Source organism: Pangasianodon hypophthalmus, chromosome 9 (genome assembly GCF_027358585.1).
Source record: "Pangasianodon hypophthalmus isolate fPanHyp1 chromosome 9, fPanHyp1.pri, whole genome shotgun sequence".
Taxonomy (NCBI): Eukaryota; Metazoa; Chordata; class Actinopteri; order Siluriformes; family Pangasiidae; genus Pangasianodon; species Pangasianodon hypophthalmus.
This window is the reverse complement of record NC_069718.1, coordinates 20411209-20438580: the sequence shown is the minus strand read 5'-3', so window position 1 is coordinate 20438580 and position 27372 is coordinate 20411209. Positions and strand designations below refer to the sequence as shown.

The window sequence follows — 27372 nt, the reverse complement described above, 5'->3', positions numbered from 1 at the left end:
AGGTTGTATCTCTGCAACAACTTTGTGCACTGACACAAAACCTCGTAGGCATTTTCAGAACCATGACCTGAGGCTATGCAACAAATTTCATGATACTGGTCAAACCGGAAACTGGTCACCCACTGGTCAAAAGTTACAATAACGTGCCAAAAATGCTCCTACAAATTTTGTCCAATCTTCACCAAATTTGGCTCACGTCATCTTGACACCTGTCTAAACAATGCTGCAGCAATGCCACCCTGCTGCCAATTTGTTCATCTAGACCTTTCCTCCTACAGTCAGAGAATTCCAAAACTGTCCATGGTCAAAACATATATTTCATGAGTGAAACTACAAATCACTCTTGAATATCTTACCTAAAGTTATGGCTTTGCTTTCCTGTGATTGCTTAGGCAAAAACTGTAGCATGTCTGTGAATGTGCGGCTCACCGAGTCTGGGTGCTTGGTCCCCGAAAATGCCGCTTGCAGCTTTAATATCTATATATTTTTCTCAAATTTCCCAGACCTAAGTAGCAGGCTTGATTTTAATGCTGTAAGTGAAGCAGTCCATGTCCAATCAGATCACATTCCATGAAACAACTATAGTCATTTAATAATAAACTTTCAACGTCTGTAGTTGATTTGGTTGAAAAACCACAAGCTGTCATCTATCCATCAGGATGTTGTGGTCCACTTTAAGTTCAAGGTTCAAGGTTTATTGTCATCTTGTAGTTGCATCTCCAAGGCATAGACTTGTTGTACACACAAACTGTATTCACATCCTACCCACCCGCATGCCTTTCCGTCTGCCCACAAAGAGACATTTAACATATTGTACTCAGAACCTACGACAAAAGAGAAGCGCTTCCATCCTGCCCTCCCCGTGTACCCTCCAAGCTGCCCCATCACACACATTAGGTATTGCACAGATAGTTACACACAAGTTATTTGGTTATTTCAAATAATGTAGTTATTTATAGCACAGTTAATATAGCACACTTCCTGTTATTGCACATATAAAAGTCATGGCACATATTCCCTAGTTATTGCCCGTAGTTATTGCACAGATTCCCCAGTTATTGCCTGTGGTTATTGCACATAATTTAGTTATTGCACAGATTCCCCAGTTACTTTCCATACTAGATGTGGTACGAATTCCTAGTTGTGCTCCTATTGTACTGTAGTTATTGCACTAATTCTTAGTTATTGTACATATTGAAGTTATTGATATAGCCTGTACACTCGGGGGCAAAAAAATGGGCCAAGCCCAAATGGCAAATGTCAAGCTTTTAAAGGTCGTAACAACAAATCATTTGTCAGAAAATTAGCAAGGATTGAACAAATGCACTCCTGAGATCTCCTGTGCCACCATTTGCTCCTTTACTTTTACTGCAGTGAACTGTTTGTGGAAAAGCGAGAAACAAGGAAATTTACTTATATGGTCTTCTTGTATGCAAAAGTAAAATCATGATAATGACTAAAATGTTTGATGTAAAATTCAAAGTAGCACAAAATTTGGGTGTACAGAATTTTCCAAAAAATATCTTCTGGGATGTTTTTTTTTTCTTAAAAGATTAGTCATTATTTGGATATCTGCCACACCTGATGCAGCCCATCAAGGATCACAAGACTTAAACATGTAAAGAAATCAAAGAGAAAAGCTATCCCATACTAAGCTCCTTTATCTATTTGTTTAATTTTTAATTTATTTATTTTTTAATTTCCTGACCAATGATTTGACCTTTTAAGACCGTTAAAAGCTTAATATTTTGCCATTTTGGGCTTGGCCCATTTTTTTTTGCCCAGGAATGTAGATGTGTGAGCAGCTTTTGTCCTGAACCTCCTACCTGATGGGAGAAGATTATACCTCAGGGAACACCTCTGGGAGCAGAGGTGATGACCCGTGTATGTAGGGTCCTTGATAATATTAGATGCTCTTTTTAGAAAGTGCAAAGTGTAGATGCTTTCAATTTCCATTAGTTGTGTACCAGCTTTTATGATCTATTGGGGTGTTGTTGTTGCATCTAGCCGCCTTGTTGCAGCTAGCATATTATTACTATTATTAGTAGTAGTAGTAGTAGTAGTAGAACGAGAAGGAGGAGGAGGAGTAATAGCAGCTAGTAGTAGCAACTGGTTCTTTCCCTGATCCTCAGTGCTAGTCTGGCATATTTCATCTATATTTGGTCACATGGGAAAAGAAGTTTATGGCATAAGTGGTGTGTTATTCCTACACAGAAGCAGTTACTGAAGATGAGTAAATGAATGTAAGGCAGCAGGATTTAGAATTATTGACTCAAGTACAGCATTTCATACCAATTTATAACAATCTCTCTATTTAATTCTACATGTACTGCTCCTAGAATCATAATCATGTGTAGGCAATAGGCTACATACGAGAAAAGTCACACAGATTTGTGCTTTGAATGTGAATGAGAATTGGACTCACCCTCTTTGATCATTACTTCACAGGTTTCATTACTACAGGTTCACCACCCTGGTCCTGGAGTACCCCCTGTCCTTCACATTTTTTAACATTCTTTCTGCTCAAACACACCCACGTCAACTCAGAAAGGTCTGTCTTGGGAGCAGGGAAAACACAACAGGGTTGGGAACCACAACAGGGTTGGGAACATGTGACTTAAATGAAACCAGCCTCAAATGTTGCTTGAAAACAGAAAAGGGTAGTAGCCTGATTAATATATCTACTGTATGTATATGATGAATAATGCTGGAGTTTTGCTTTTATTCCTCCAATTGATCACTAGGTGTCAGCATTTGTGTTAATGTAATCACATTCTTCAGAGTGTTGGGTTACTTTTGAACTGCTGCCTTTTACTCCATATCAATATACTGTTTAAATCTTTGTAAATTTACACTCAGTGAGCACTTTTTTAGAAACACCTGTACACATACAGGTGTGGCAGCAGTGCAATGCATAAAATCCTGCAGATATGGGCAAGCAGCTTCAGATAAGGTCCACATCAACTTCACATCAACCATCAGAATGAGGAAAAAATGTGATCTCAGTGATTTTGACCATGGCATGATTGTTCGTGCCAGACGGGCTGGTTTGAGTTTTTCTATAACTGCTGATCTACTGGGATTTTCACACACAACAGTCTCAATAGTCGAATGGTGCAATAAATTAAAAACATCCAGTGAGGGCAGTTCTGAGGACCGAAACGCTTTGTTGATGAGAGAGGTCAGTGGAGAATGGCGAGACTGGTTCGAGCTGACAGAAAGGCTGCAGTAACTCAGATAACCACTCAGTACAACTGTGAAAAGCAGAAAAGTATCTCAGAATGCACAACACGTCGAACCTTGAGGCGGATGGGCTACAACAGCAGAAGACCACGTCAGGGTCTGCTAATGTCAGCCAAGAACAGAAAACTGAGACTGCAGTGGGCACAGACTCATTAAAACTGGACGGCCGAAGACTGGAAAAATTTAGCCTGGTCTGATGAATCTTGATTTCTGCTGAGGCAAACAGATGGTAGGGTCAGAATTTGGCACCAGCAGCATGAACCCATGGACCCAACCGGCCTTCTGTCAACAGTCCAGGCTGGTGGAGGTGGTGTAATGGTGTGGGGAATGTTTTCCTGGCACACTTTGGGCTTGTTAATACCAATCAATCATCTCTTAAATGCCACAGCCTATTTGAGTATTGTTGCTGACCATGTGCATCCCTTCATGTCCACAATTTACCCATCTTCTAATGGCTACTTCCAGCATGATAATGCACCAGGTCACAATTCAAAATGAGTTCAGTATTCTTCAGTGGCCTTCCCAGTCACCAGATCTGAATTCAATAGAACGCCTTTGGGATGTGGTAGAACGGGAGATTCGTAGCATAAAAGTGCCCCAGAAAAATCTGCAGGAATTGTGTGATGCAACCATGTCAACATGGACGGGTCTCAAAGGAATGTTTCCAGTATATTATGGAATCCGTGCCACAAAGAACTGCTTTTTTGAGAGTGAAGGGAGGCCCTACCCAGTATTAGTATAGCGTTTGTAATAAAGTGCTCAATGAGTGTATATATTGTAAATATTCACATTCAAATAAAATGATTTACCTATATCCAATTAATTATTATTTAATTGTTTTCTTAAATCCAAATCTTATACCAAATTGACCCCAAGTCATTACACTCATTGCTGTAAAAACAACCAGCACACTGCTAAATGTGATTTCGTCTCATCCTCATAGCTATTCTTTTACAACAATATATGTAATTCTGTGACTCCATTTTTGGACCTTTATGGAGACTTTAAAAGCGATTTTAATACTGCTTTTTATAGTGTATCAAATTACATTACTTTTAAATAATAAGATACATTTTTGCAACAATAGTCATGACGTTTGGACTTGTCACATTTAGTCTTTGCCTGATTTCACTGATCATTGTCACACAGACCTGGCAACCCTGCGCAGACCCTGTGACTCTGAACGCTGATCTGAACACAATCCAGAACTGTGTCCTGGAGTTTGTCAAACTTGGACCTCCCCGCCATAATGCATGTGGTTTTAGATAGCTATATAAAGAACAAAGGCTGTAACCTTAAACATTATGACCCTGGCGTATAACATTTTGAGCATGCACTTTTTTTGTAAGATGAGGTAATTTGTCACATTACTTGCACTGTTTCCTTTCTTCATTATCAACTTGGCACATTGTCATGTGCTGAAGCTGTAAGTACAAAGCAGTGCTTGTCTCTGATGTGTGGAAATCGCAGGTTTGCTTTGTCTAGAAACAGTGTATCAGTGTGTTTGAACAGGCAAAACAGGACGCCTTGAGTGGAAGAGCACAGCTGCTGTGTGGTGTGTTTGCAAACACCTGCTGTGTTCTCACTGCTTAATTCACCACTCAAAATAGCTGTTAATTTCTCTACCCAAAATTTACTGATTTTCTGATTAGGCTTGAACTAGGAATTGTGTGAGCGTAGTGTTTTCTTGTCAGTGGCATTTTAAGCGTTGAGAAACATCTGAGTTTGCATCATTTATTCCAGATGACATCATCGACCAGGTACCCATTGCTAATGAAATCATATTCAGAGGCGCTGAAGTAGGCTGTTTATTCAGAGAGTAAACATTAAATCACCTTCTGCTTTGTTGGATCTATGGAAAGAACAGGTGTTTCCTATGTCCAAAGAGAAAAGCTAACAAATAAAATAAGCCTACTGGTTTCAAGATAGAGGATTTCTGCTACCTCTTGTTCACATTGGTGCTTAAAGAAAATCGAAAAGAATTTAACAAGAATGTTTTCAAAACACATACTGTAGATAAAATATGCACATATTTAACACATTTTATACTTTTGGTGTGTATTTTAATAGCAGTATCCTATTAACAGAGATCAGACAGCAGTATGCTCATCCCTGATTAATCGATGTGACCAGTGTTTCTGCACTTATCATCTCCCAAGGGTCAGTCATGGCATTAAACTACAGCCCTTTTACAACATGATGAATGGATTCTCTCTGGCTGAGTCCATGGGGAGCTGGGCACAAGTAGTTAGGACTGGGGTTCAGTATGCCTGGGTTCAGCCTGCATAGCCGGGAGGCCCCCAAGAGGAACACACAGACAATGACTTGACATTTATAATGTGACATATAGCCAAGAAAGGCTTACACTTTTGAATATTGAAATATAATAATGCAAATTACAGTGTGTTAAGGATGCAAGGTGCAAGGTTATTCATCTTATTGTTTTGTATAAATATATATAACCAAGAAAGGCTTACACTTTTGACTATTGAAATATAATAATGCAAATTACAGTGTGTTAAGGATGCAAGGTGCAAGGTTATTCATCTTATTGTTTTGTATAAATATATATAACCAAGAAAGGCTTACACTTTTGAATATTGAAATATAATAATGCAAATTACAGTGTGTTAAGGATGCAAGGTGCAAGGTTATTCATCTTATTGTTTTGTATAAATATATATAACCAAGAAAGGCTTACACTTTTGACTATTGAAATATAATAATGCAAATTACAGTGTGTTAAGGATGCAAGGTTATTCATGTTATTGTTTTGTATAAATATATATAGCCAAGAAAGGCTTACACTTTTGAGTATTGAAATATAATAATGCAAATTACAGTGCTATAAGGATTCATAACAATAATATTCAACTTCATCCAGTTATAAAGTTTAGTTTCTACCATTTCTTTAAAATATGTTTTGCAGAAACTATAACCGAATAAATGATTAAATTGCCCTCGAGAATTGCTTGAATTTCAGTTTATAATAACTACACAAACTCTGGAATTTAATCAACTTTCTCTAAAATCGGATTTCAAAAACCAGTGATGTTGTAATAACAAATACAATTAACATACAGTATAATTGTGCAGTCTTTGGCTGCAGACCAACAAGAATCAATTGATTCAGTTGCATGTGAAAATCACAAACTGGATAGCAGGCACTACGATAAACTTTATTACACACTTCTAACATTACTCATCACACATCAACTTACTCTGAAACACATTAATCCTACCTTTGGCAACTCAGAAAAGCAGAAGATGCTGGTTCTCCCACAGGTTAAATTTCCATAGGAGTTTCTCCTTCCTTTATCATTCCTAGGTCTTTCTTAAAAATGTGACAATGATGAATGAAATTCCACAAATTTCCAATGAGCCTCTGAATGCCAGTGCACTTCAGTGCTATCATGAGACTCAAGCTCAAGAAGGCTCAAGAAGAATGAGAAGGCTTTTGCTCTTCAATATTCAATCACAGTATTTTTTTCTTCATTTGTTTCCAATATTAGTCAGAATAAATTTTGACTTGATTTAAAATCCAGTGTTGATTAGTGTAGTATGTGCTGTACACAAGTAAAATAACCTGTAAAATAATCTTTCTCTGGATCCAGAGGTGTTGTATTTTTCAGAAATAATTTTTGTTTGCTAAAATTCAAATCAATCAGCAGAATTCACCAAATCTGGTTGAACAAATCAATGAATACAGTGGAATTTTGAAAAGGGCAGTAGTGGCTCAGTGGTTACAGCTTTGGACCTCTGGTTAGAAGGGTAGGATACAGGATTTTAATGCCACTTTTGGGCCTCTGAGCAAGGACTTTAGCTTAAGTCCAGAAACTAGAAGCTGGCAGGCTTTATTAGGATAATTAGACATATGTATGCTTTGTAGACCTTAATTCAAAAAGATGATTATGCTGGGAGATTTCAGATAGTACTTCTTAAATTTTCACCCCAAAAATAATTTTGGGGTCAATCAGTTGGTTAACATGTCAGTTTTTGGCACTTTTTTTTGGTGAATTCTGCTGAATTATTTGAATTTAGATAAATATTTATTTCTGCACATGAATAAAGCGGGCAATGCTTCCTAGACACACAAGGCCAAAATCACCACTGTTAAAAAAAATCCTGCCAGAGTAATTTCCCTGTCAGACTTCTTTCCCTCTCACAGTGGATTCTGAACACCCACCCTCCTGGTGTCCCTGCAGCACAGGCGTGCCATGGCCATCTTCTGCCTCCTCCATCTCTGCTGGAAGTGCTGGCTGGCAAGAATGTAGAGCACAGGGTCCAGACAGCTGCTCACACTGCACAAGGCCTCCAGGAACTCATAGGCTATGTAGAGTGTGTTCATGTTTTCAGTCGTCACCTTGCCAATGAATCGCATGAACACTAAAGTCACAATCATGATGTGGTAGGGGGCATAAGACAACAAAAAAACCAACAAAGCTGCTGTGATGAGAATGAGAGGCTTCCCAGTTCTGCGGGAAGGCAAAATCTGCCTTCTAGAGGCCTTCCGTCCTGACATGCTCCTCAACACCTTTACCATCTGGGTGTAAAAGGCGCCCATCACTACAAATGGCAGCAGGAAACCCACCAGTGTGCGCATTAGCGAGATGGTCGTGACATAAGAGAATGGGCCGTGGATGTGGTCCATGCAGACTGTAATGTTGCCAGGGCGATTCACGTCAAAGGTCATGAATAAATCAGGAATGGAACCCAAAATGAGGATGATCCAGGTGAAAAGGGAGCAGAGGCAGGCCTTTTTGCCATCCCACCAGCGCAGGGAGCTGAGTGGGTGAACCGTGCCAGTGTAACGATCAAAACTTATCAGAACCAGGAAGAAGATGCTACCATACACATTGATGTTGAAGAAGATCCTCTTGAACTGGCAGAAGATATTCATGCGTTTTATATGCGGCTGGCGTAGGGTGAAGTAAAATGTAAATGGCAGCAAAAGGAGCCAGGAGATATCACATAGCGCCAAGTTTAGCAAGAAAACCGTCCCTGTGTTCCAAGGCCGTTGACAGCAGGTGTAGTTCACAATGGCCGCCATGTTACCCAGCAACCCCACTGGTAGACCGATGACAAATAAGACCAGCAGGATAGAGCAGTACCACTTACCATCCCTGAACTGACTGCAGAATGGTGTGGTCTCATTTGGGTAATACAGGAACGCGTTCTCTTGGTGTTCTGTGAGGAGATATGGAGACGGAGCATGTTCTCAAAAAGTCTGATGTGTTTGACTCTATGTAGCTATGTGTTCAAATTTAAGTGTGATCTCTTATTAGATGCCCAAATCACAGAGAGTTTATATGTAGTCAATATTTAAATGTGGCCTTAATACTAACAATAGAATATGTCCAGTTTTTCCCTTCAGATTTTGTATCATACACTTTTCCAATATATTTGCCCTATTAAATTGCACACCAAGCTGTGTTTGTAGAAGGTGCTTTTATTCATTAGACTTAATATATCGTTTTCTGTAACTGGCCTAGTTGTTCGTTTTTCCATGTTAATTTTAATTGATATTATCATTGTAGGAAAAAAGCCTCACTATCCTACAACAGCAAACATTTTTAAAACAAATCTCTATGCTACACGTAAAATGATGATAGGAACTGTAAACCACATCCACTAAGGATCAGTTTCGTAGATTTCAGATTAAAAATCAGAGGTTATGTATACCCTAATATGTAATATGGCAAATATTAAGCTTTTAATGGTTTTAATGGTTTAACAACAATTCATTAGTCAGAAAATTAGCAAGAATTAAACAAATGCACTCCTGAGAGCTCCTGTGCCACCATTTGCTCTTAACTTATATAGTCTTCTTGTATGCAAAGGTAAAATCATGACGATGACGATGATGATGATGATGATGATGATGATGATGAAAATGTTTGATATAAAATTCAAACTAACACATGTCTGGGTATACAAAATATTCCAAAAATATCTTCTGGGATGTTTTTTTTTTTTCTTAAAAGATTAGTCATTATTTGGTTATCTGCCACACCTGATGCAGCCCATCCAGGGCCAAAAAGCTTAAACATTTAAAGAAATCAAAGTGGAAGCTATCCCATACTAAGTTCCTTTATCTATTTGTTTAATTTTTGCTAATTTTCTGACCAATGATTTGCCATTTTGGGCTTGGCCCATTTTTTTTGCCCAGGAGTATATATTATATATACTATACAGTTCTCTATATTGAGATTATGAGTGTCTAGTGTCTATTCTAATTGATCATGTGTGTGAAAAAGTTGAGTTCTTACCAGGATTATAAGAGTTATTGATGAGAAAATGGATCATGCTGAAAGACCGCTGCTCTGTTCTCTCTGTCTGTCTACCAACTCCACCCACCTCATCAATCAGCAGCGGACTGTGTGTGTGTGTGTGTGTTTGCCTGTGTGTTTTTAAGGACATGGCCCTGGTATATGAGAGTGTAAATACTGAGATCTGCATGTATTTATTCATGCACCACTACTAGGTTGGTACATACTGTGGCATTTCCTCCATACTGAGTTAATGTGAGCTTTCAGGACTTAACAGTTAACAGTGTTGTTAGGAGGCATTTATGAGGAACAATCTATTTTTTAGCTCACAGCAGTAACTAATTTGCCAATTTTGGAGCTTGTCAGTTATAACCACTAGAGGGAACTGTCTGCAAAGGGATGAGTTTTTAAAAAAAAAAAAAAAAAAAAAAAAAAAAAAAAAAAACAGGTAGAACCATGCAGGTTCTACTTGCGTCATCTGTATTGCAGTACAGTATACCAATTTATATTATGTCTATTAACTCCTGTTCTATTATCCACTAGCCAAAGCATTTTCTATCATGCTAACTCTACAAACCTCCACCACATTTGTCTCTCTCTCTCTCTCTCTCTCTCTCTCTCTCTCTCTCTCTCTCTCACACACACACACACACACACACACACACACACACACACACACACACACACACACATATTACACATTAATGACTTTATTATATGAGAATTTGAAAATTGTTATGACTTTCTGTTTTCTTTTCTAATAATAAAAGACCCAGAAGATTGACTTTTAGTTGGGTGTACGTGTGTGTGCGTGTGTTTGTCATGTTGTGCTACGTCGAGACGTATTGTGCTGCTAATATACAGCAGTCTTTATGTTCTCTTAGTAGGAGGGGGAGTTTTTCACTGTTTGATAGATTATCAAATGTTTGGTGTGTGTGTTTAATTTTGGGGTAGAATTTTTCTTTTATGTCTGTATATGGGGATTCTGTTAGGAAGTGCAGCTCTGTCTCAGTTGTGTTTTGTTTGCAATGTAGGCACAACCTTTTTTCCTGTGGGAACCATGTTTTCCTGTGTCTACCTGTTTCTATCGCTAGCTCGTTGTTTTGTTTTGTTTTTTTTTTTTGTTTTTTTTTATCTGTCACTGTATACAGATAGTCTGCCATGGTGTACTGTCTTTTTATGGCCAAATAGCACTGCATTTTACTGTGTTGTGTTTGGGTTTCCCAATAGGTGATGTAGTTTTGTTTCATTTGTATTGAAATTTGGTCTAATTGATTTGTTTGTCATTGTTGTTCTGGTCTAAAGTGTCAGTGTGGTGGGGGTCAGTAGGTGTTGGTGATCCTTCAGGGCTAAATCTTCGGAGCAGCTGAGAGAGGGGACTGTTTTCCTTGATCAACTCTTGGTATTGCAGGGCTTTGTAATGATGTGATTGGGAAATCTGATTGTCCATTTCTGTATTTTTATAATTAGTGGATATTTGCCTAATTCTGCCCTGTATGCATTGTTTGTTGTGTGCCAGTGTACTTGTAGGATATTTTTACAGAATTCTGCATGCAGGTTTTCAACTGGATGTTTTTCCATTTGGCAAATTCTTGGTTTGTTAGTGAACCCCACACCTCACTGCCCTAGAGGGCAATAGGCTCAATTACTGATTCTAATATTTTCAGCCAAATTATAACAGGAATCTCTAAGGGACACTTGATGGTGTAAAATGCCCTGCAGGCTATCTCTCAGTTCATTCACTGCAGAGGTGAAGTTGCCTCTCGAACTGATTTTTAGTCTAGATAGTTATAGATGAGTGAGTTATGTGGTTAGTTCCTAGTGTGAATGTGTGTTGTGTACCCTGGGATCTGGATCTTTTCTGAAAGGTCATGATTTTAGTCTTTTTGAGGTTTACTGCCAGGGCCCAGGTCTGGCAGTACTGCTCCAGCAGGTCCAGGTTCTGCTCAAGGCCCTGTTCTGTGGGAGATAGCAGCACCAGGTCATCTGCATAGAGCAGGCATTTGATTTCTGAGTAGCGCGGAGTGAGACCAGGGGCTGCTGATCTCTCCAGACTCCAGACAGTTCATTTATGTAAATGTTGAATAATGTTGGGTTTAGGCAGCAGCCCTGTCTCACGCTGCATTTCTGGGGAAGATATTTTCTTCATTTGTAGTTAATTTTTATTCCACATTTACTTCAGTGTACACTGATTTAATAAGGTCATAGGTCCACCCCCCCCCCCCCCCCCCCCCGGTCTTTCTTACACCTTCTAGCTTAAAGTGCTGATCAGTTCTCATCCTCCAGTCTCGGGTCACGCACAAGGCCAAAATGAATAGAATGAATGGAAGCAGATGGCTGATTACTCTACCATCAGTGTGATGTTGTAATCACATTTAAAATGAAAGTGCCCAACACACACACACACACACACACACACAGAGTTTGCCTCCATGGCTTTTTGGCTTTTTTTCTCTTAGCTTCCCCTTCTCTCTTTCTCTTCTCTATGTTCCCCTCTCTCTCACACATTCACACGTACACAAGTAATCAGTCACATCTACACACATACCGTTCACCTCCACTAGAGCTAAGTCTTTGAATGCCCAAAGCAATTAAGTTCATTCATGCAAATCAGTCCAATTATGCAACTAAGACAGACCTTGAAATTACCCGAACTGGGCTCAGCACAGAATGCAGGGAAATGTTCAGGGAAAAGTTCAGCAGTTAAGAGTTTCAGAGGGAGAGCCTTATTACCGTATAGATCAGTTTGTTCATAGTGTTTCAAACACAGTGAAAGCACAATGAGATATACAATTAAATATTCTGATAAATAAAGACATACAGGTATCCAATCGTGTCTAAAATAAAGTGAAGATTCTGTGTTTTATTAGAATAAATATATATTTTTTATACCATGAAATAACTGTCATTTAGAAATTCGTTACCTAATAGGCCTCGGTGATCAGGGACAGTGTAATCTAATAGAAATAATAGCATTTTGCTTACAAAAGCACTTCCTGGAGCAGTGCTGAGTTGCTTGAACCATCTCCGTGATGTCAGTATGGTTCAGTTTACGGTATAATGCTTAGACTGGAGTCCGCAGCCTCCCAGAATATAGTCCTAATGACCTCTTCACCAAACTGTTCACCAAACTGCCATCACAGAGGCAGTTCAAGGCCAGAGATGGCTTAGGGGACACCACCACCTGAAGTAATCAAACTCCTGAATAAGTGTCCTTTTCTTGTCATTACCCTCAAGCACTTCCTTTGAATTTATTATCAATTCTGCAAAGATCTTCCTAATTGGCACAGTCATTAGACTGAGGATTATTCAATAGCCTCAATTTGCTTACCACTTACAATTCGCTTTCCAGCTCTCTTCCTTTTTTTGAGAAATAAAAGCCCTGGTGGAAGGGAACTGACAGTAAAGTCTAAGCATTATGACCAATAATTTGCCACATAGATTGGGAGAACATGCATGGATGTTGGGCATGGTGATATAGTGAGGACAGTCTGGCTAGCTAATTGTAACATAGAATTGGGTCAGGTGGCTAAGCCTTCCTGATAATGATGGAAATGCTACTATTCCACTTCATGATATTGCAGCTTGTGGTCCCCAGGAACTTTCACTTGATCATATTGACAGCTGGGCCATTTATTTATAGGAGCAGGTAGGCACTTTGCTCTTCACCGTGGACCTACAGCATTTTCAGTGCTGAGTTGCTATGCACACAACATGACATGACAGGCTACTGTGAAATTTATCACTGTCATAGAGAAAGCCCACCATAATTGTGTCAGCAGCAATGAAAACAGGAAGAAAGACTGGCAGGGCACATGCTGTCTTCTATTGGTTAAGAAATTAGATCTATTGACAGATTGGAGCTGGGTTGACATGATTTTGTTTGGGTCTTGGGATTGTCCTAAAAACAGAGTTGAAGAGTCCAGATGTTATAAGACATGTTGAAGACCCGTATTCATCACATCATTGACTGAGCACTTTGCCCTGTAGGCTGATTCAAGGGAGGGTTCGTGAGTAATTTGAGATGGACCAGTACCAAGCTGGCTTCTCAGAGCCCCAGGGTCTCAGTGTAATGGGAAAATAAATGGCCTCATCATGCCTGAATGAAGGCCGGAGAGCTGTGTCTGGGAAAAAGAATAACGCAGGCTATCACTCAGACACAGAGAAGGCCCATAGGCTCATGAAGCTAATGCAGTAGTAAAGATGCAGTGTGTAAGTCAGACAAGTGTGCGTTTACATATACACACACTGAACTCATCCTCATCTTGTTGGCTTCAGACAGACACTGTTACAACATTCCCAGTTTGTCTGACTGGTTCTTGGAAAAGTAATAATCCCGAACAAGTGAAGTTACAGTGCTTTACCATTTGTGTTTTCATTATTAAAGAAAGTTGAGGTCAAAAGTTTTTTACATACCCTTTTCTGAATCTGCAAAATGTTTATCATTTTACCAAAATAAGAGGGATCATACAAAATGCATGTTATTGTTTATTTAGTGCTGACCTGAATAAGATATTTCACCTTGATTCTTGATCCACAGCTGTGTATTTTGTTCACCCCCTGGCTCTTAATGCATGTTTTTTCCTTATGGAGCATCAGTGTGCACCTTTGAACCTTCTGTAATAGTTGCATATGAGTCCCTCACTTGTCCTCAGTGTGAAAAGATGGATCTCAAAATCATACAGTCATTGTTGGAAAGGGTTCAAATATACAAAAAATGCTGGAAAACCAAAGAATTTGTGGGACCTGAAGGATTTTTCTGAAGAGCAGCAGGCAGTTTAACTGTTCAGGACAAACAAGGGACTCTTGAACAACTATCAGTAAACAAAAAAACACAGCTTTGGATCATTCAGGTAACAGCACAGTATTAAGAATCAAGGGGATGTAAACTTTTGAATGGGGTCATTTTTATAAATTCAACTATTATTTTCTCTTGTGGACTATATGTAAACATCTTTTATCTGAAATATCTTATTCAGGTCAGCACTAAATAAACAATAACATGCATTTTGTATGATCCCTCTTATTTTGGTAAAGTAATAAACATTTTGCAGATTCTGAAAGGGGGATGTAAACTTTTGACCTCAACTGTATTTCTCATAATATTGGAGACTTTATTCGTACTTACTTTATTCGTTCTTTATTCCATGTGATTATGTTACTAGCTGTGTCACTGTCTAATTTAATTCTCACTGCTTGATTTTATATTGCTTGGCTGTCTGGTGCTATACTCAGATACTACACTCAGTGCATGAAAGTAATATGTGGTTTTATGAGGATTTATGAGGATTTTTCTTCTGCCTATGCAACACTATGTGTTTGTGTACATAATTAGGCAGTCAGCTAATCACTCTTCTAAAACATATCTAAGAGGTGAGCCTCCTTAATGCATTTTTAATGGTGGCGATTAAACATTTTAACGGCAAATCATAAATAGCATTATACAAAGCTATTACGAGTAAATATTTGAAATAAATTAATAGAGTATAAATAAAATGGATTTCCATGAACTCTCTGCATGAATGATGTAAATACTCAATGTCTCCTTTCCTTAAATGCAATGAGATTTATTTTCTTACATCCAGTGGGTATTCATTATATTTTAGCATGTAGTGGTTAACAATATTATTGTCTAAGAGTGTGAAAGTCATCAGTAATTTGAGATTAAGTATACATTTTAACATATTACTTTGTTATCATACCACGCGTGGAAGTTGCCTTCCTATATAGAAGCTCAACAATATAAAATATGCCTCAAGGGGTCACTAACTGACTGCATGCTGGCCAAAAAAATCTTTTTCATATCCATGAGATATTAGCATCATGACTGCTGTTGTGGAGAAAGTGAACAGTGAGGCAAGTAATGTGGCTCTGATTACATGCTCTTCAGTTTATTCATTGTTGTTGTATTGTAATTTTGGTCATTATAGTTGTTATAATGGGAGTTGGCTTCAGTTCCATCACATCTCTGTTTGCAGAAACTTAATTGTCTCAGTAAAGATGATGCCAGCTGGGCATACAAATAAAACAGGAGAAACAATCCTTAAACATGACAAGTAATGAAGAGTAAGACATTAAACTAGGTTAGAACATGGATTTGAAAAGACAGAACCATGTTGGAAGTTTTGTATCAATTCAGTGTGCATATAGGGGATGTTGTGTTGTTCTCCTTGGCAACACACTGCATTATGAAGTTGGTGCATTGCAAAACTAATCTAATAACAATATAATAAGAATATTAGGAATGTGATTTATTCATTATTCAGTGCCCAGTAAGTGTTTCATTTTAAACGCACGTTCTGCGCTTAAAGCAAGATCCTACGTAATAGTGCAGCTTAAACTCAATTTCCCTGAAACATCAAGGCAGAGGAGAAACAGAAGGACATGATTACACATTCAGAGCAGACACTTTGCTATCTGAATCAATCTCATATTCTCAGAGAGGGAGTGTGCGCAAGAGAGAGTTATCCTGCAATGATTTGATTTTTTTTTTTTTTTTCGGTAATTTGATTCCCAAAGGAAGAGAAAAGAGAAAGCTTTACAGGTTGTGTGTGTCAGAACAATCTCGTCATATAAATCTGATCATATAAAGTCAACATGAAACCCAAACAGCAGATTAGAATCAGAAAAACGCCAGCAGTTTATATCATCTGAAACCCATTTTACTGCCAGGTGAATTATCATTAAAGTGAACTTAAGATAATGGACTTGCTTTGAATAAACTTTATATCTCTTGATCATCGGTTCTGAACCCATACTGATGAGAAATGCTGGGAAATGCTGCTAGGGATTGTGTGTGCATATTTTAAATGTTTTATGAAGATGAAGAGTTTGTACTTAGAATGGACTCTTCTCTGCGTACCAGGGCGGTTCCTACGATTGAAGATGTTTCGTGAGGACCATGGCTCCTGGATGACCATGTTCTTTAGCACTATCCTTTTCCTCTTCATCTTCTCTCACATCTACAACCTCTTCCTCCTCATGACTGAAGGCATGAGGTAAGGCCTCCTACTTTTGTACTTACTGCTTTACATTTACGTTTACATTTCTGGCATTTGGCAGACGCCCTTTTCCAGAGTGCCTTCCAGAAGTGCTTTGAATTCTCTATCAATAAATACATCCTGATACTGGTTCACTAGGTCATGGACTAAGAATACTATCAGGTAAAAAAAACTCTATTGGGGAAGTAATATAGTAAGAAAAGCACACAGGCAACACATTTTTTTTTTTTACTCAGAAACTAATCAGCTAAATTCCCTCAGAAAGTAATGAGCTGCTTGTTATTCAGAAGCTTATCAGCTAATATTAGTTACCAGGCAGCTAATATTCTTTACTCAGAAGCTAATCAGCTAATATTATTTACGCAGTCAGCTAATATTCTTTACTCAGAAGCTAATCGGCTAATATTCTTTAATCAGAAGCTAATCAGCTAATATTCTTTACTCAGAAGCTGATCAGCGAATATTATTTACTCAGAAGCTGATCAGCTAATATTACTTACTCAGTCAGCTAATATTCTTTACTCAGAAGCTGATCAGCGAATATTACTTACTCAGAAGCTGATCAGCGAATATTACTTACTCAGAAGCTGATCAGCTAATATTCTTTACTCAGAAGCTAATCCGCTAATATTATTTATGTAGTCAGCTAATATTCTTTACTCAAAAGCTAATCAGCTTATATTATATACTCAGTCAGCTAATATTCTTTACCCAGAAGCTGATCATCTAATATTCTTTTCTCAGCAGCTATTCAGCTAATATTCTTTACTCAGAAGCTAATCAGCTAATATTACTTACTCAGTAGCTGATCAGCTAATATTCTTTACTCAGAAGCTAATCAGCTAATATTATTTATGTAGTTAGCTAATATTCTTTTCTCAGAAGCTAATCAGCTAATATTCTTTACTCAGAAGCTAATCATCTAAAATTCTTTACTCAGAAGCTAATCAGCTAATATTACTTACTCAGAAGTTGATCAGCTAATATTCTTTTCTCAGAAGCTAATCAGCTAATATTATTTGCTCAGAAGCTAATCAGCTAATATTCTTTACTCAGAAGCCAATCAGCTTATATTATATACTCAGTCAGCTAATATTCTTTACTCAGAAGCTGATCAGCGAATATTCTTTACTCAGAAGCTGATCAGCGAATATTCTTTACTCAGAAGCTATTATCAGCGATTACAAAATGAAATTCTTGGTTACTCAGAGTGTCATTCCATCTCATTGTCAGTGTGTTAATGCTACACTGCTTACTAATGTCTGCAGACAGTGATTTTGAGACAGTGGTGATTTTTTCCACATTAGCATGCCCAGGACAGGCTTGTGAATGGATTATCTGAGTCACCTCTTAAACAGGATATTCATTAGATCATTTAAATATTGCATTAGCCATTTTGGCTCCATATCATGAAGCAAGATGAATGTCCCACTTAGGGCCTACCTTTTTGCCTGAGCCGTGGTTTCACGCTGATGTCTTCTGTTTCTGAAGCGGCCCAGAACCAACAAGGGACTTGAAGATTGAGTGTGTTTGTGTGAGCGTTATGACCACGATCCATCACTCCAAGGTTACTCTAAGCTGACAGAAAACACACCGGTCATTTATGTGCACATGCTCTGATAGCTGTCACTTTGTTGTTTCTCAACATAAAAACGCACTCGATACCTTGCTGACACGACTCGTAAAAATCCAGGCTGTATTAATTCAATAAACGTTCTAATACATTTTAGAGACATAAAATAACGCAACATTGTAAGCCCAGTACAGATTTTATTTCAATAACTTGTTAAGAAAATTACTATTTAAATTATGTTTTGGTAAACCAGTAAAGGATGAAAGAAGGTAGCTAGCTGATCTATTTCTCATAATTGTCACAAATGTCCAATTTTTCTGCCTAACCAACAAATGCCATGTTGTCAAGCTGTATTTGGGTCATTTAGTGTGAATTGCTGAGGTCATTCTGGTATGACCAACTAATTTCTCACACACCAGGAGCCATGACAGTGACATCCATCATATCCAATCGCTCTGATTGGCTGAGAGAGACAGGAAACGTGTCGCTGCATATTATCGGTCAATAAAGAATTGATTTGTGAATGCAGAATGAAATGCATGAGTAGCCTACACAGTGTCATTTTTCAAAAATATTGCTGCTGTCTTGTGTTTTTTCTCAAACATGAGCTAAGAACATGTGCTCATATCTAACTGCAGGATAGTTTTTTTTTGTTTTTGTTTTTTTACAACAGCTCAATTGAATTTGGCTCAACCACTGTTATGTTACTGGTCCCCCCTGATAGTATAAAACGCAGTTAATTCGTTTGGCACTCATGGCTGCCGATGGGTGGTGCTATGCCACAGCAGGCAAATATATCACGCACAGTGAGCATCTCCTCCATCGCAGAGCACTGTCTCTTCTGAACTGTTTTCCCTCCTTAACCATGTTCTCTTTTCTCAACCTCTCCTTTTCCCTCCACTTACTTTTCGGCCCATCCTGTCAGGCACTCAATGAGGAATTGTTTTGCTCTGTCGTGAGAAATTAATGTTTACACATGTGTAGACAGCAGACACGTGGGACGCTCAGCATGCTTTCTACAGGAGACATGCTGCTACACAGCCACCGCTGAGAGAGAGTGTTTTCCCTTCAAACACCTTTATTGGCACAGTCGCTTTCGCATTATTAAAATGTGCTTCTGTATTTTTTTAGAAATATACAAAGCACTAGTCAGACTAAATATTCTAAACATAATAGTTAGTTCTTCATATTAATTACCCTCTTGTAATTACACCTGAAAAATTGTGCAGTTTCTCTGATATGTTATCATGAGTCCGTTGATCTGACATCTGCATTAGATCTTGAGACTTCAGATCTTGTACTCTTTCATTTTGTTTCATCTTATCAGCCAGAAGGCAGAATTGCTTGGAACAATGAAATATTCAACATACATGTCATAAGGATCTGATCATTAGGATCAGCACAAGCAGATTATATATCCGGGTTAACAGTTTTTTATTCACGGTTACCTGATGGACAAATAGGTCCAGTAAGCTGCTGATATAACTCAGTCCAATTCAATTCAATTTTAGAAACCCGTCCTCTTCTGGGTGATGCTGGATAGTGGAATTATGAATCATCACACTTCTATATATAATAGCCACCAGCATTTTTAAGTCAGTCCTCCAACAATTGGAGAAAGAAGCTTTTTATTATATACATTTGTTGAAATTGGTTTATATATCTCTCAGCACCTAAAAGCTGTGGCACGTGCAACTCTTTTCTGAATCCTGCCACCTGCTGCACTATGCACATGCACCCAGGACGTGGATTGAGGATTGTATTCGATTCAATTTTATTTATATAGTGCTTATAATAATGGATATTGTCACAAAGCAGCTTTAAAGATATCCATATACAGATTTAGATTTATCTCTAATAAGCAAGCCAGAGGGGACAATGGGAAGGAAAAACTCCCTGAGACGACATGAGGAAGAAACCTTAAGAAGAACCAAACGCTAGAGCTGTATTCTATAGAGTCAAGCAGCTCTATGTGTGTTGGAAAGATCTTCAGTATAAGCATTAGGGTCATTTTTGATTTCAGTAGTTACTAGGAATTCTTTTTAATAGCCATACTGATTAGCTTGAATGGATGCTAGACAGTCTTCCTGGAAATCAGTGACAAAACAGTGATAAAACTGTTATATAACTGTAATGCATGCACAACACAGAGTCGCCTCACATTTAAACACTTGACTGAGCAAAAACAAAGATGCTAGTCAGACATGAGTAGTGTTTTTACGAGCGACGAGAGAACACCACAGTTCAAAGCTAAAATATCAGCCAAAGACTTTCTGCCTTTTTTGTGGACACAGACAACATATTTCATCACAAGAAAAGGGTAGAGACTAGGGCTACATAAAGTCACCCCACGCTGGGATTAAACTACCTGCTTATATTCCATACTCTGTATTAATGCATATAATTAACTTGTCATACTTTTAAGGTGAATTACATTAATTGCTGCTTTTTATCCTAATTGGACTTTCTGGCAAGCAAAACAAGAGACTGGGCAAACACACTGGAGTTTTCATTTCCCCAGTAGGCTAGCTAATGAATTTATAATTGATCCACCACTGTGTGTATCAGCACAATAACAAAAAGGCTGTCAATCAACTCCTCTGAAAATTTACCGTATTCATTTTTTCCCCTCGTGTAAGCAGGTAAGCATGTAGTGAACAGATTTAATCTGTAAAGACTATGTCTTATTGGAGATTTATGGCAATGTTGCCGTTTGTTTATTTCACAGATTAGCTGTAGGTTTTATTCCTTCTAATGGTGGCAGCATACACACTGTCACAATTGTCATACTGTTCCCATGCTTTTACATTCCTTTTCTGATATTTTTTTGTCTGGTATTTGGTAGATCTTTGTTTCTTGGGTAATCTTCACTGCTTACTTTCTGAAGTGCCTTCTGTCATGGCGTATGCATTACGTATGTATGTGTAAGTATATATTAACAGTATGTATCTCTGTTTTGCATACCCTCTATTTAAGCTTTCTTGTGTGTGTGTGTGTGTGTGTGTGGGTGTGTGTGTGTGTGTGTGTGTGTGTCTCTCTCTCTCTGCGTCTTCCTGTCACACCTCTCTTTTGTGTGTATGTTAGGACTGTCTGTCTCACCTGCTGTCTTTCTCCTCAGACAGCATCTGTTGCCTCTCATCTCATCTCATTGATATTCTTTTATTCTCCGTGACCTTCCAGCCCGCAAGGGTGAGGGGGGAGGAATATTCACCAAGCACCCCTCAACCACGAGCACTGAAATCAAATTTCAGCTGAAGATGCGTCCTAATGCTTTCTCTTATATTGAATAAATCATATTACTGTCACACATAAGATTGCACTATAAATGGGCATGAGCTAGGAGTTTTATGTTTAAACCTCTTTAAGAGATTGTAATAAGATCGTCATTATTGTTAAAGAACAGTCAGACGTTTGGCACAGAAGCTTTTGTTCTTTCTAATGTAGCTTTGTCTGGATTGGCTAAAAGATATTAGCAGTCATCTCAGGATAAAACCACTGATTGAACATAATGAAACATCAGTGTTGAGGTTTAGCCAGGGGTTAAATTAGGGGGATCATAGGGAAATGGAGCTCCCCCACCTTTCCTTTATGAGAATGAGAAGTGGAGCTGTACTAAAATCTAATGAAAATGTAAATTACAGGATGGTGTAATGGCGATAATGATGATCTGATACAGTTTCATACTGGTTCGTATAAAAATGCTTTCTTTTCAAAACTGTAAAACGTCATTAGTCGAGGCAGTTGTTAACTGCTGTGTATATGTGTATTTGGATATCTTGAAAATCTATGTGTAGTTAGTAAATTGAAGCACTAATGACAGAATCTGACATATCAAAAACACATTATAAATAATATTAATTGATGCCATGATGGCAAGAGTGTGATTGAAATATTATACATTCACCACATAGTGAAATCTTATGCCTTGCACACAGATACTGTTAGAGTCTTTAGTGTCTAGTCTGACTAATAGCAGAATTACTGATATGAACATGTCTTGCTGTGCTCAGGCTGTCACACAGCGGCACTTAGTATCTCATTCTGATTGGAGTCAGCGTCTGAGTGAGCACCATCACGGGACAGTAACCTGCACTCGCTGGCTCATTCTGTCTCTGTCCATTTGCTTGTTCACTGAGACTGTCATATCAGGGAGGAGGAACAGAGAACAGTAGGTGCTGCTCATGGAGTAAGCTTCAGGGAAAGAGTTAGACAGAGGAGGAGCCTCTCTCCTTTTCCCCATCTTAAGGCATCCATTATGGGCATAAATCATTTGCTAATTAAGCAGTGTTATTTAATTAAGAACGCCCAGCGCGTGAAGATCTCATTAATCACGCCCGATTTAGAGCCATGGTGCGTCTGTGCCTGGTGGAGAGAGGGATCTGCATGGACCCAGTGACACATCTGCAAAGAGAGAGAGAGGGAGAGAAAGAAAGAGCAAGAGAGAGAAAAAGAGAGAGGGAAAAAGGTGGGGGGGGGGGGGGGGGGAGTGAGAGGTTGACTGAGAAGGGCCTGAGTTATGGAGAGAAGGAGATGATAAGGAGGGGGATGATGGAAGATGGAGGAAAAGAGCATGCACATGTGAGAGAGAGCAATGAATAGAGGAGAAACAGATGGAGAGAGAGAAATAGAGACTGGGGTTTTTTCACCCACTTTTCTCAGCTATAGAAAGGAGGGCAAGGTAATGCACTAGAAGAGTCACAGCTACATTAGTCAGAATCACAGTGTTGCTTCATTCCTGTTTTTCCCTCCACGTGAGCCACTTGTGTAGATCTAACAGAACTCATTAGTAATCATATTCTGTGGTCCGGAGACCACCAACTCCAATTCACAATTCATTCAGAGAGATATAGAGAGAGAGATAAACCATGTTTTGTCTGCAGTTTATCTCTCCCCATGCAGGGGCAGCTAGGGGCAGAATGGGTCAAATTTAACAAGGTCACTGGTGCCCTGAAGTGCTGAGCTTAAAACATCTTGACCTACAAAATCTAAAACCCCATCTGGTGATGGATCTGGATGGTGATTGTTTCTGCTCCCACTCCCAGTGGGCAAAAAGTAGCCAATAATATTTAACTGGTGTAAACCTGTATTCTTTTAAAGCATTGTTATACGAAATAATGTAAATGGACACCAAATGGGCACTTGATATTGATCAATCAATGGAATTGATTTGCTCGATTGAACTGAATAAACTTTTAATTACTCCTTTGGCTGCTGCTGATGGCTAGGCATATGTGCTGTTATTGTCGGACAGTGGAAAGACACATATGTAACACAGCACAACTACAGTTATGATGCTAATTGTGATATGAAAGCATCCTGTGTTCTCTGAGTGTGACTGAACTGGGACCCAAATTCGCTCCTCAGGACTGCTTCTCCCCACAAAACAGTAGCAGTGGAGCTAACTAGGCCAGTGGGCAGGGCTAAAGCAGAAGGAGGCGTGGCTCAGGAGGAGCGATTGTTACCGTGACAACCAGGGTGGGTCCCATGGGAATAGCAGATATACATACAGCTAGAGCTATACATCAAGGATGTCAAATTGTATCTGGGTGAAAAAGTGTGTGTGTGTGTGTGTGTGTGTGTGTGTGTGTGCAAGAAAGAGAGTAAGAGAGCGACACTATCGTAGTCCACAGGATCCATGAATTACAGCCCAATACTCCCATCATAGTATAGTTTTAACATCAGGGGTTATCATAAATTACATAGGTTCAGCTCTGTTAGCTGTCAGTTTTTATGTTAAACATGTCTCATAAAACTCTGCATGACACTTCTAAATACTGCACTCTGTCCAAATCCCCCTGGGGCAGAGCAAAAAAATCCCTCTGTGTTAATTTATTTTTGATTTGAGTTTGATTATTTAGTGACTAATTGCTTATCATAAATGGTGTTAAACGCAGCTCTGTGCAGTGGCTGATTGGAATAAATACAGCAGGTGCCTGTGATAATGAGATATTGATATTCACACTAAGTTCATTTGGACCTGTTCAACTCTGACTTGTATTTTTTTTTTTTATTACATGCATTATGCAGCGGATAGTTTATGCTCAGTTTCTGTGCTTCTCTAAAAATTGCTTCAAGGAGCCAGGGAGCACTGAGAGACTTTCTGAACCGAGAAGGTATGGTGTTGATGGAAAATATTGTTGAATGATGGTGCAGTAGCCACACCAGTGCTTCGTGGAGATCCTTTGCAGTGGAGCGGAGAAGAACCCTGAGACACCACATTACTATTTTAATTGGAAGCTAAGTGGTTGGGTTGTATTTTCACCAATGCATTTTCACCAGTGTTCTTCATGCAAATGTACCAGATGGTAATATGCTCCCTTGAAATCAAGTGAAGGATATTTACATTAAATGTAGAGTGCTATCATGTTGGGATGCCAAGCAAAGACAATTAACCAGAAGCTGTTAATTACTATAATTCAGTTGATCTCTTCAGCATGTGACTAGACTTTATGAGTGAGAGCTCTGCAGCATCAGGCACCAAGGCTTGAGACTGAAGAATAAGCACATGCATATTAATGTGCATGGCTGGAGTCCTCTAGGCCCATGGGCTTATGGTACAAGTGGTGTATGATGTGTTGGACGGACTACACAAGCATACATTCAGAATCATTTATAATCTTGTCACGACCATGTTCAATGGAGGAAAGAGGACTCTGAACTTCTCTTCCCACGTGAAAAAATGCTAGAAAGTATGACTATGCAATTTTGCAATTTCTCAAGTTGTTGAGTCGAAGCAACAAGCAGAATCTTTAATCTCCACAATGAACCAGAACAGCTGGGTCCTCCTTCCAGAAGATCCCCTGTACTAGGCCTGATTTCCATCTAACCCCTGGAGGTTCTAATTAACACAAGGGCCGTAGGCAAAGTGGTGCTTTGTATATGCATCTTAGCACACTCCCAACGGGCTGCTGTGTTGTTGTTTAGCAGATAACCATCTCCGTCTTTCTCCATTCTCACTAGTGGTATAACCTCACTTCAGCAGGATCCATGTGTAATGGGGACCTTCGGTCTGCTTTAGTGTAAAGAGAGTAGCACTATGACATGACATTATAGCAGTTTATGGTTCTGATACAGTGACAGGTTATATTTGCACATTGCTTACTGACTGACTGACTGCTTCCCATTGTTGAAATGTCGGGGGGCTCCCAAGTGGCGCCACAAAAAAGCATTCACCCTATTGTTGCGAGATTGCAAGTTCAAATCCTGACTTGCTGTGCTGTCTAGGTGGAAGGGATTACATTACTCTTCCTTGTCACTCAGAGCCATTGTAACCAGTCATGGGCGTCTGTGAGCTCATGTATGTGGAAGAGGGTAGTTAGCACTTTGCTCTGAGTGTTCAGCCGCCCTGTGACGCAACATTTGACGCAGTTTGAAAAGACATGGCTTCACATGTCTCAGACGAAGCATGTGTTAACCTTCACTCATCCTGATTGATTGCTGTCGTGTGATAGGGGATGCTTCTTAATATTTGGTGTCCTAGACTAGCTTCATCTCCTAACTAACAGGATGCTGCTTTAAACATAGCCAACAAGTTTTAGAGATATTGATTTTTAACATTACTTACCTATGTTAAAAGGTTTCTGAATATGTGCACCACAGTGTCAGTACAGGGTTGGAAACACTCTTCAGGGTAAATCAGTTCCTCCTGCTCATCTTGTCTGAAACAGGGTTAGTGTAACAGCAGTGCAGCAGTGGTATATTTGATAGAGATGCTCAGGTGCTGGCTGAATGTAGTTTTACACTAAAGGGGCCTGACGCAGCTGTCTGTGTCGCTTACGCTAAGAACTGCTTCCCAAGTTCTACTTTTTTGCTGTGGTTAATTATGGTGATGTGAATGTCCCATTGACCAACTGTGGTCCTGGGAAAAGTAGTTTTGCCTATTTCTCTTTAAATAAGGCCACTGTGTTGTTTGTGTGTGCCTCATATGAATAGTTTTGTGTGTGTGTGTGTGTGAGAGAGAGAGAGAGAGACAGAGAGAGAGTGAGCATAGAGTGAGTTTTTTGGAGGAATATTGCGCTGATGTTTCAGCACACAGAACTTCCTTCATTAGACCAATTAACTTGGTACTGCATTAAAATTTCAGCCTTTATGAATAAGTCAAACCCCCAGGCTTTAATCACATGGTGTATGGGGTAGACAAATTTTAAGAGAGTACAGACACAGACACACAGTTAGGGATACAGAAAAATGACAGGAGGGGAGTTTAAAAATAAACAGCGCACAGATCCATCCTGTTCACAATTTGGTGCATGTAAAAAAAAAAGAGAGAGAGAGAGAGAGAAATTTTCCAAAATTGCTCTTCCTCTTGCTAGAAGCCTGTATGCTGTTTAAGTGTGATGCAGGGACTTGGACAGAGTGCTTCAGATTTATCGATCAGAATATACGTCCTCAGTGAAGGACTCCCTGTAGGATTGTTATAGTGACTGGCAGTGTTCCAGATCCAGAAGATGTTCTGAAGTGTCTTAACAGGGTGACAAATCTGCATCCTAATCACACAGGCTTTATGCACAAGCAAAGCGTATGAGCATCCATGCCTCTTGCGTTCGCTCTAATGAGGGCCTGTCCACCAGTCCTAACAGTGGAATATAGATGCACTTAATACATCATGCATACCTAACACAGGAAACTGATGGCAGTTTGCCAGGCTGTTTGATGCAGTATTGGTGTTTGTACAGTGAGACACATGAATGAATAAAGAGAAAATGAGTGTGGTGTAAGGTGTGTTGTTGAATAATAATCACATTACCAGCTCTTTCTTTAATGGCTGGGTGCATGTAATTCTCTGCTATGGGGAGGAAATGTCAGCTAATGGAAAGAGGAAGGGACGGATAATTGGCATTCATTAAGATGAGAGCCCGTTAAAGCTGTCTGTGTTCGTTAATAGGATAATGACATTACTACTTTAGTTCTGGGAGGGAGACAGGAGGATGCAGGATCAGCAGCGTTCATTCCATCATCAGCACATCCAACACAAAGTCGGCTGCAGTCACTAGTTCCCTGGCTCTGGCTATTTTCAGGTTAATTTGATTAGTTCTTGACTTCTAATGCCCAAGAATAAGCTACTGGCAGGGTGGAGTATTTTGTACTGTACGACTGTAAAATCAACTAAAGAGGCAGCATCTGATTCTACACTTGAAAAGTTTGGCGTTTTTCTTTCTGCGTTGAGGAAAATGGAACGCGATCGAGTGTGACAGCCAACGTCATGACATTTCATGACCATTTGTGGCCCTTTCTCCCTCTTCTTTTCATAAATCTTCTATATTCCTCACCTCCTCTCTCCTCTCTC

The 27372-nt window shown here is 39.2% G+C and overlaps 2 protein-coding genes across 5 annotated transcripts in view; one reads left to right on the top strand and one right to left on the bottom strand.

The window, feature by feature from the left end:
* tmem117 (transmembrane protein 117) overlaps positions 1-27372 on the top strand; it is a 54113-nt gene that overhangs the window by 8589 nt on the left and 18152 nt on the right. For all 4 annotated transcript variants that reach the window (XM_034307074.2, XM_034307075.2, XM_034307076.2 and 1 more), the window contains exon 3: positions 16378-16510. In XM_034307074.2, coding sequence (XP_034162965.1) covers positions 16378-16510 — 133 coding nt within the window. The remainder of the gene's footprint in view (positions 1-16377; positions 16511-27372) is intronic.
* Positions 5872-9839, bottom strand: LOC113529538 (P2Y purinoceptor 1-like). The gene is made up of 2 exons (XM_026918779.3): positions 9513-9839; positions 5872-8430 (listed from the first exon to the last, which is right to left on the bottom strand). Exons 1-2 carry the CDS (start codon positions 9712-9714, stop codon positions 7406-7408), a joined length of 1227 nt encoding a protein of 408 aa, XP_026774580.2. The 5' UTR covers positions 9715-9839; the 3' UTR covers positions 5872-7405.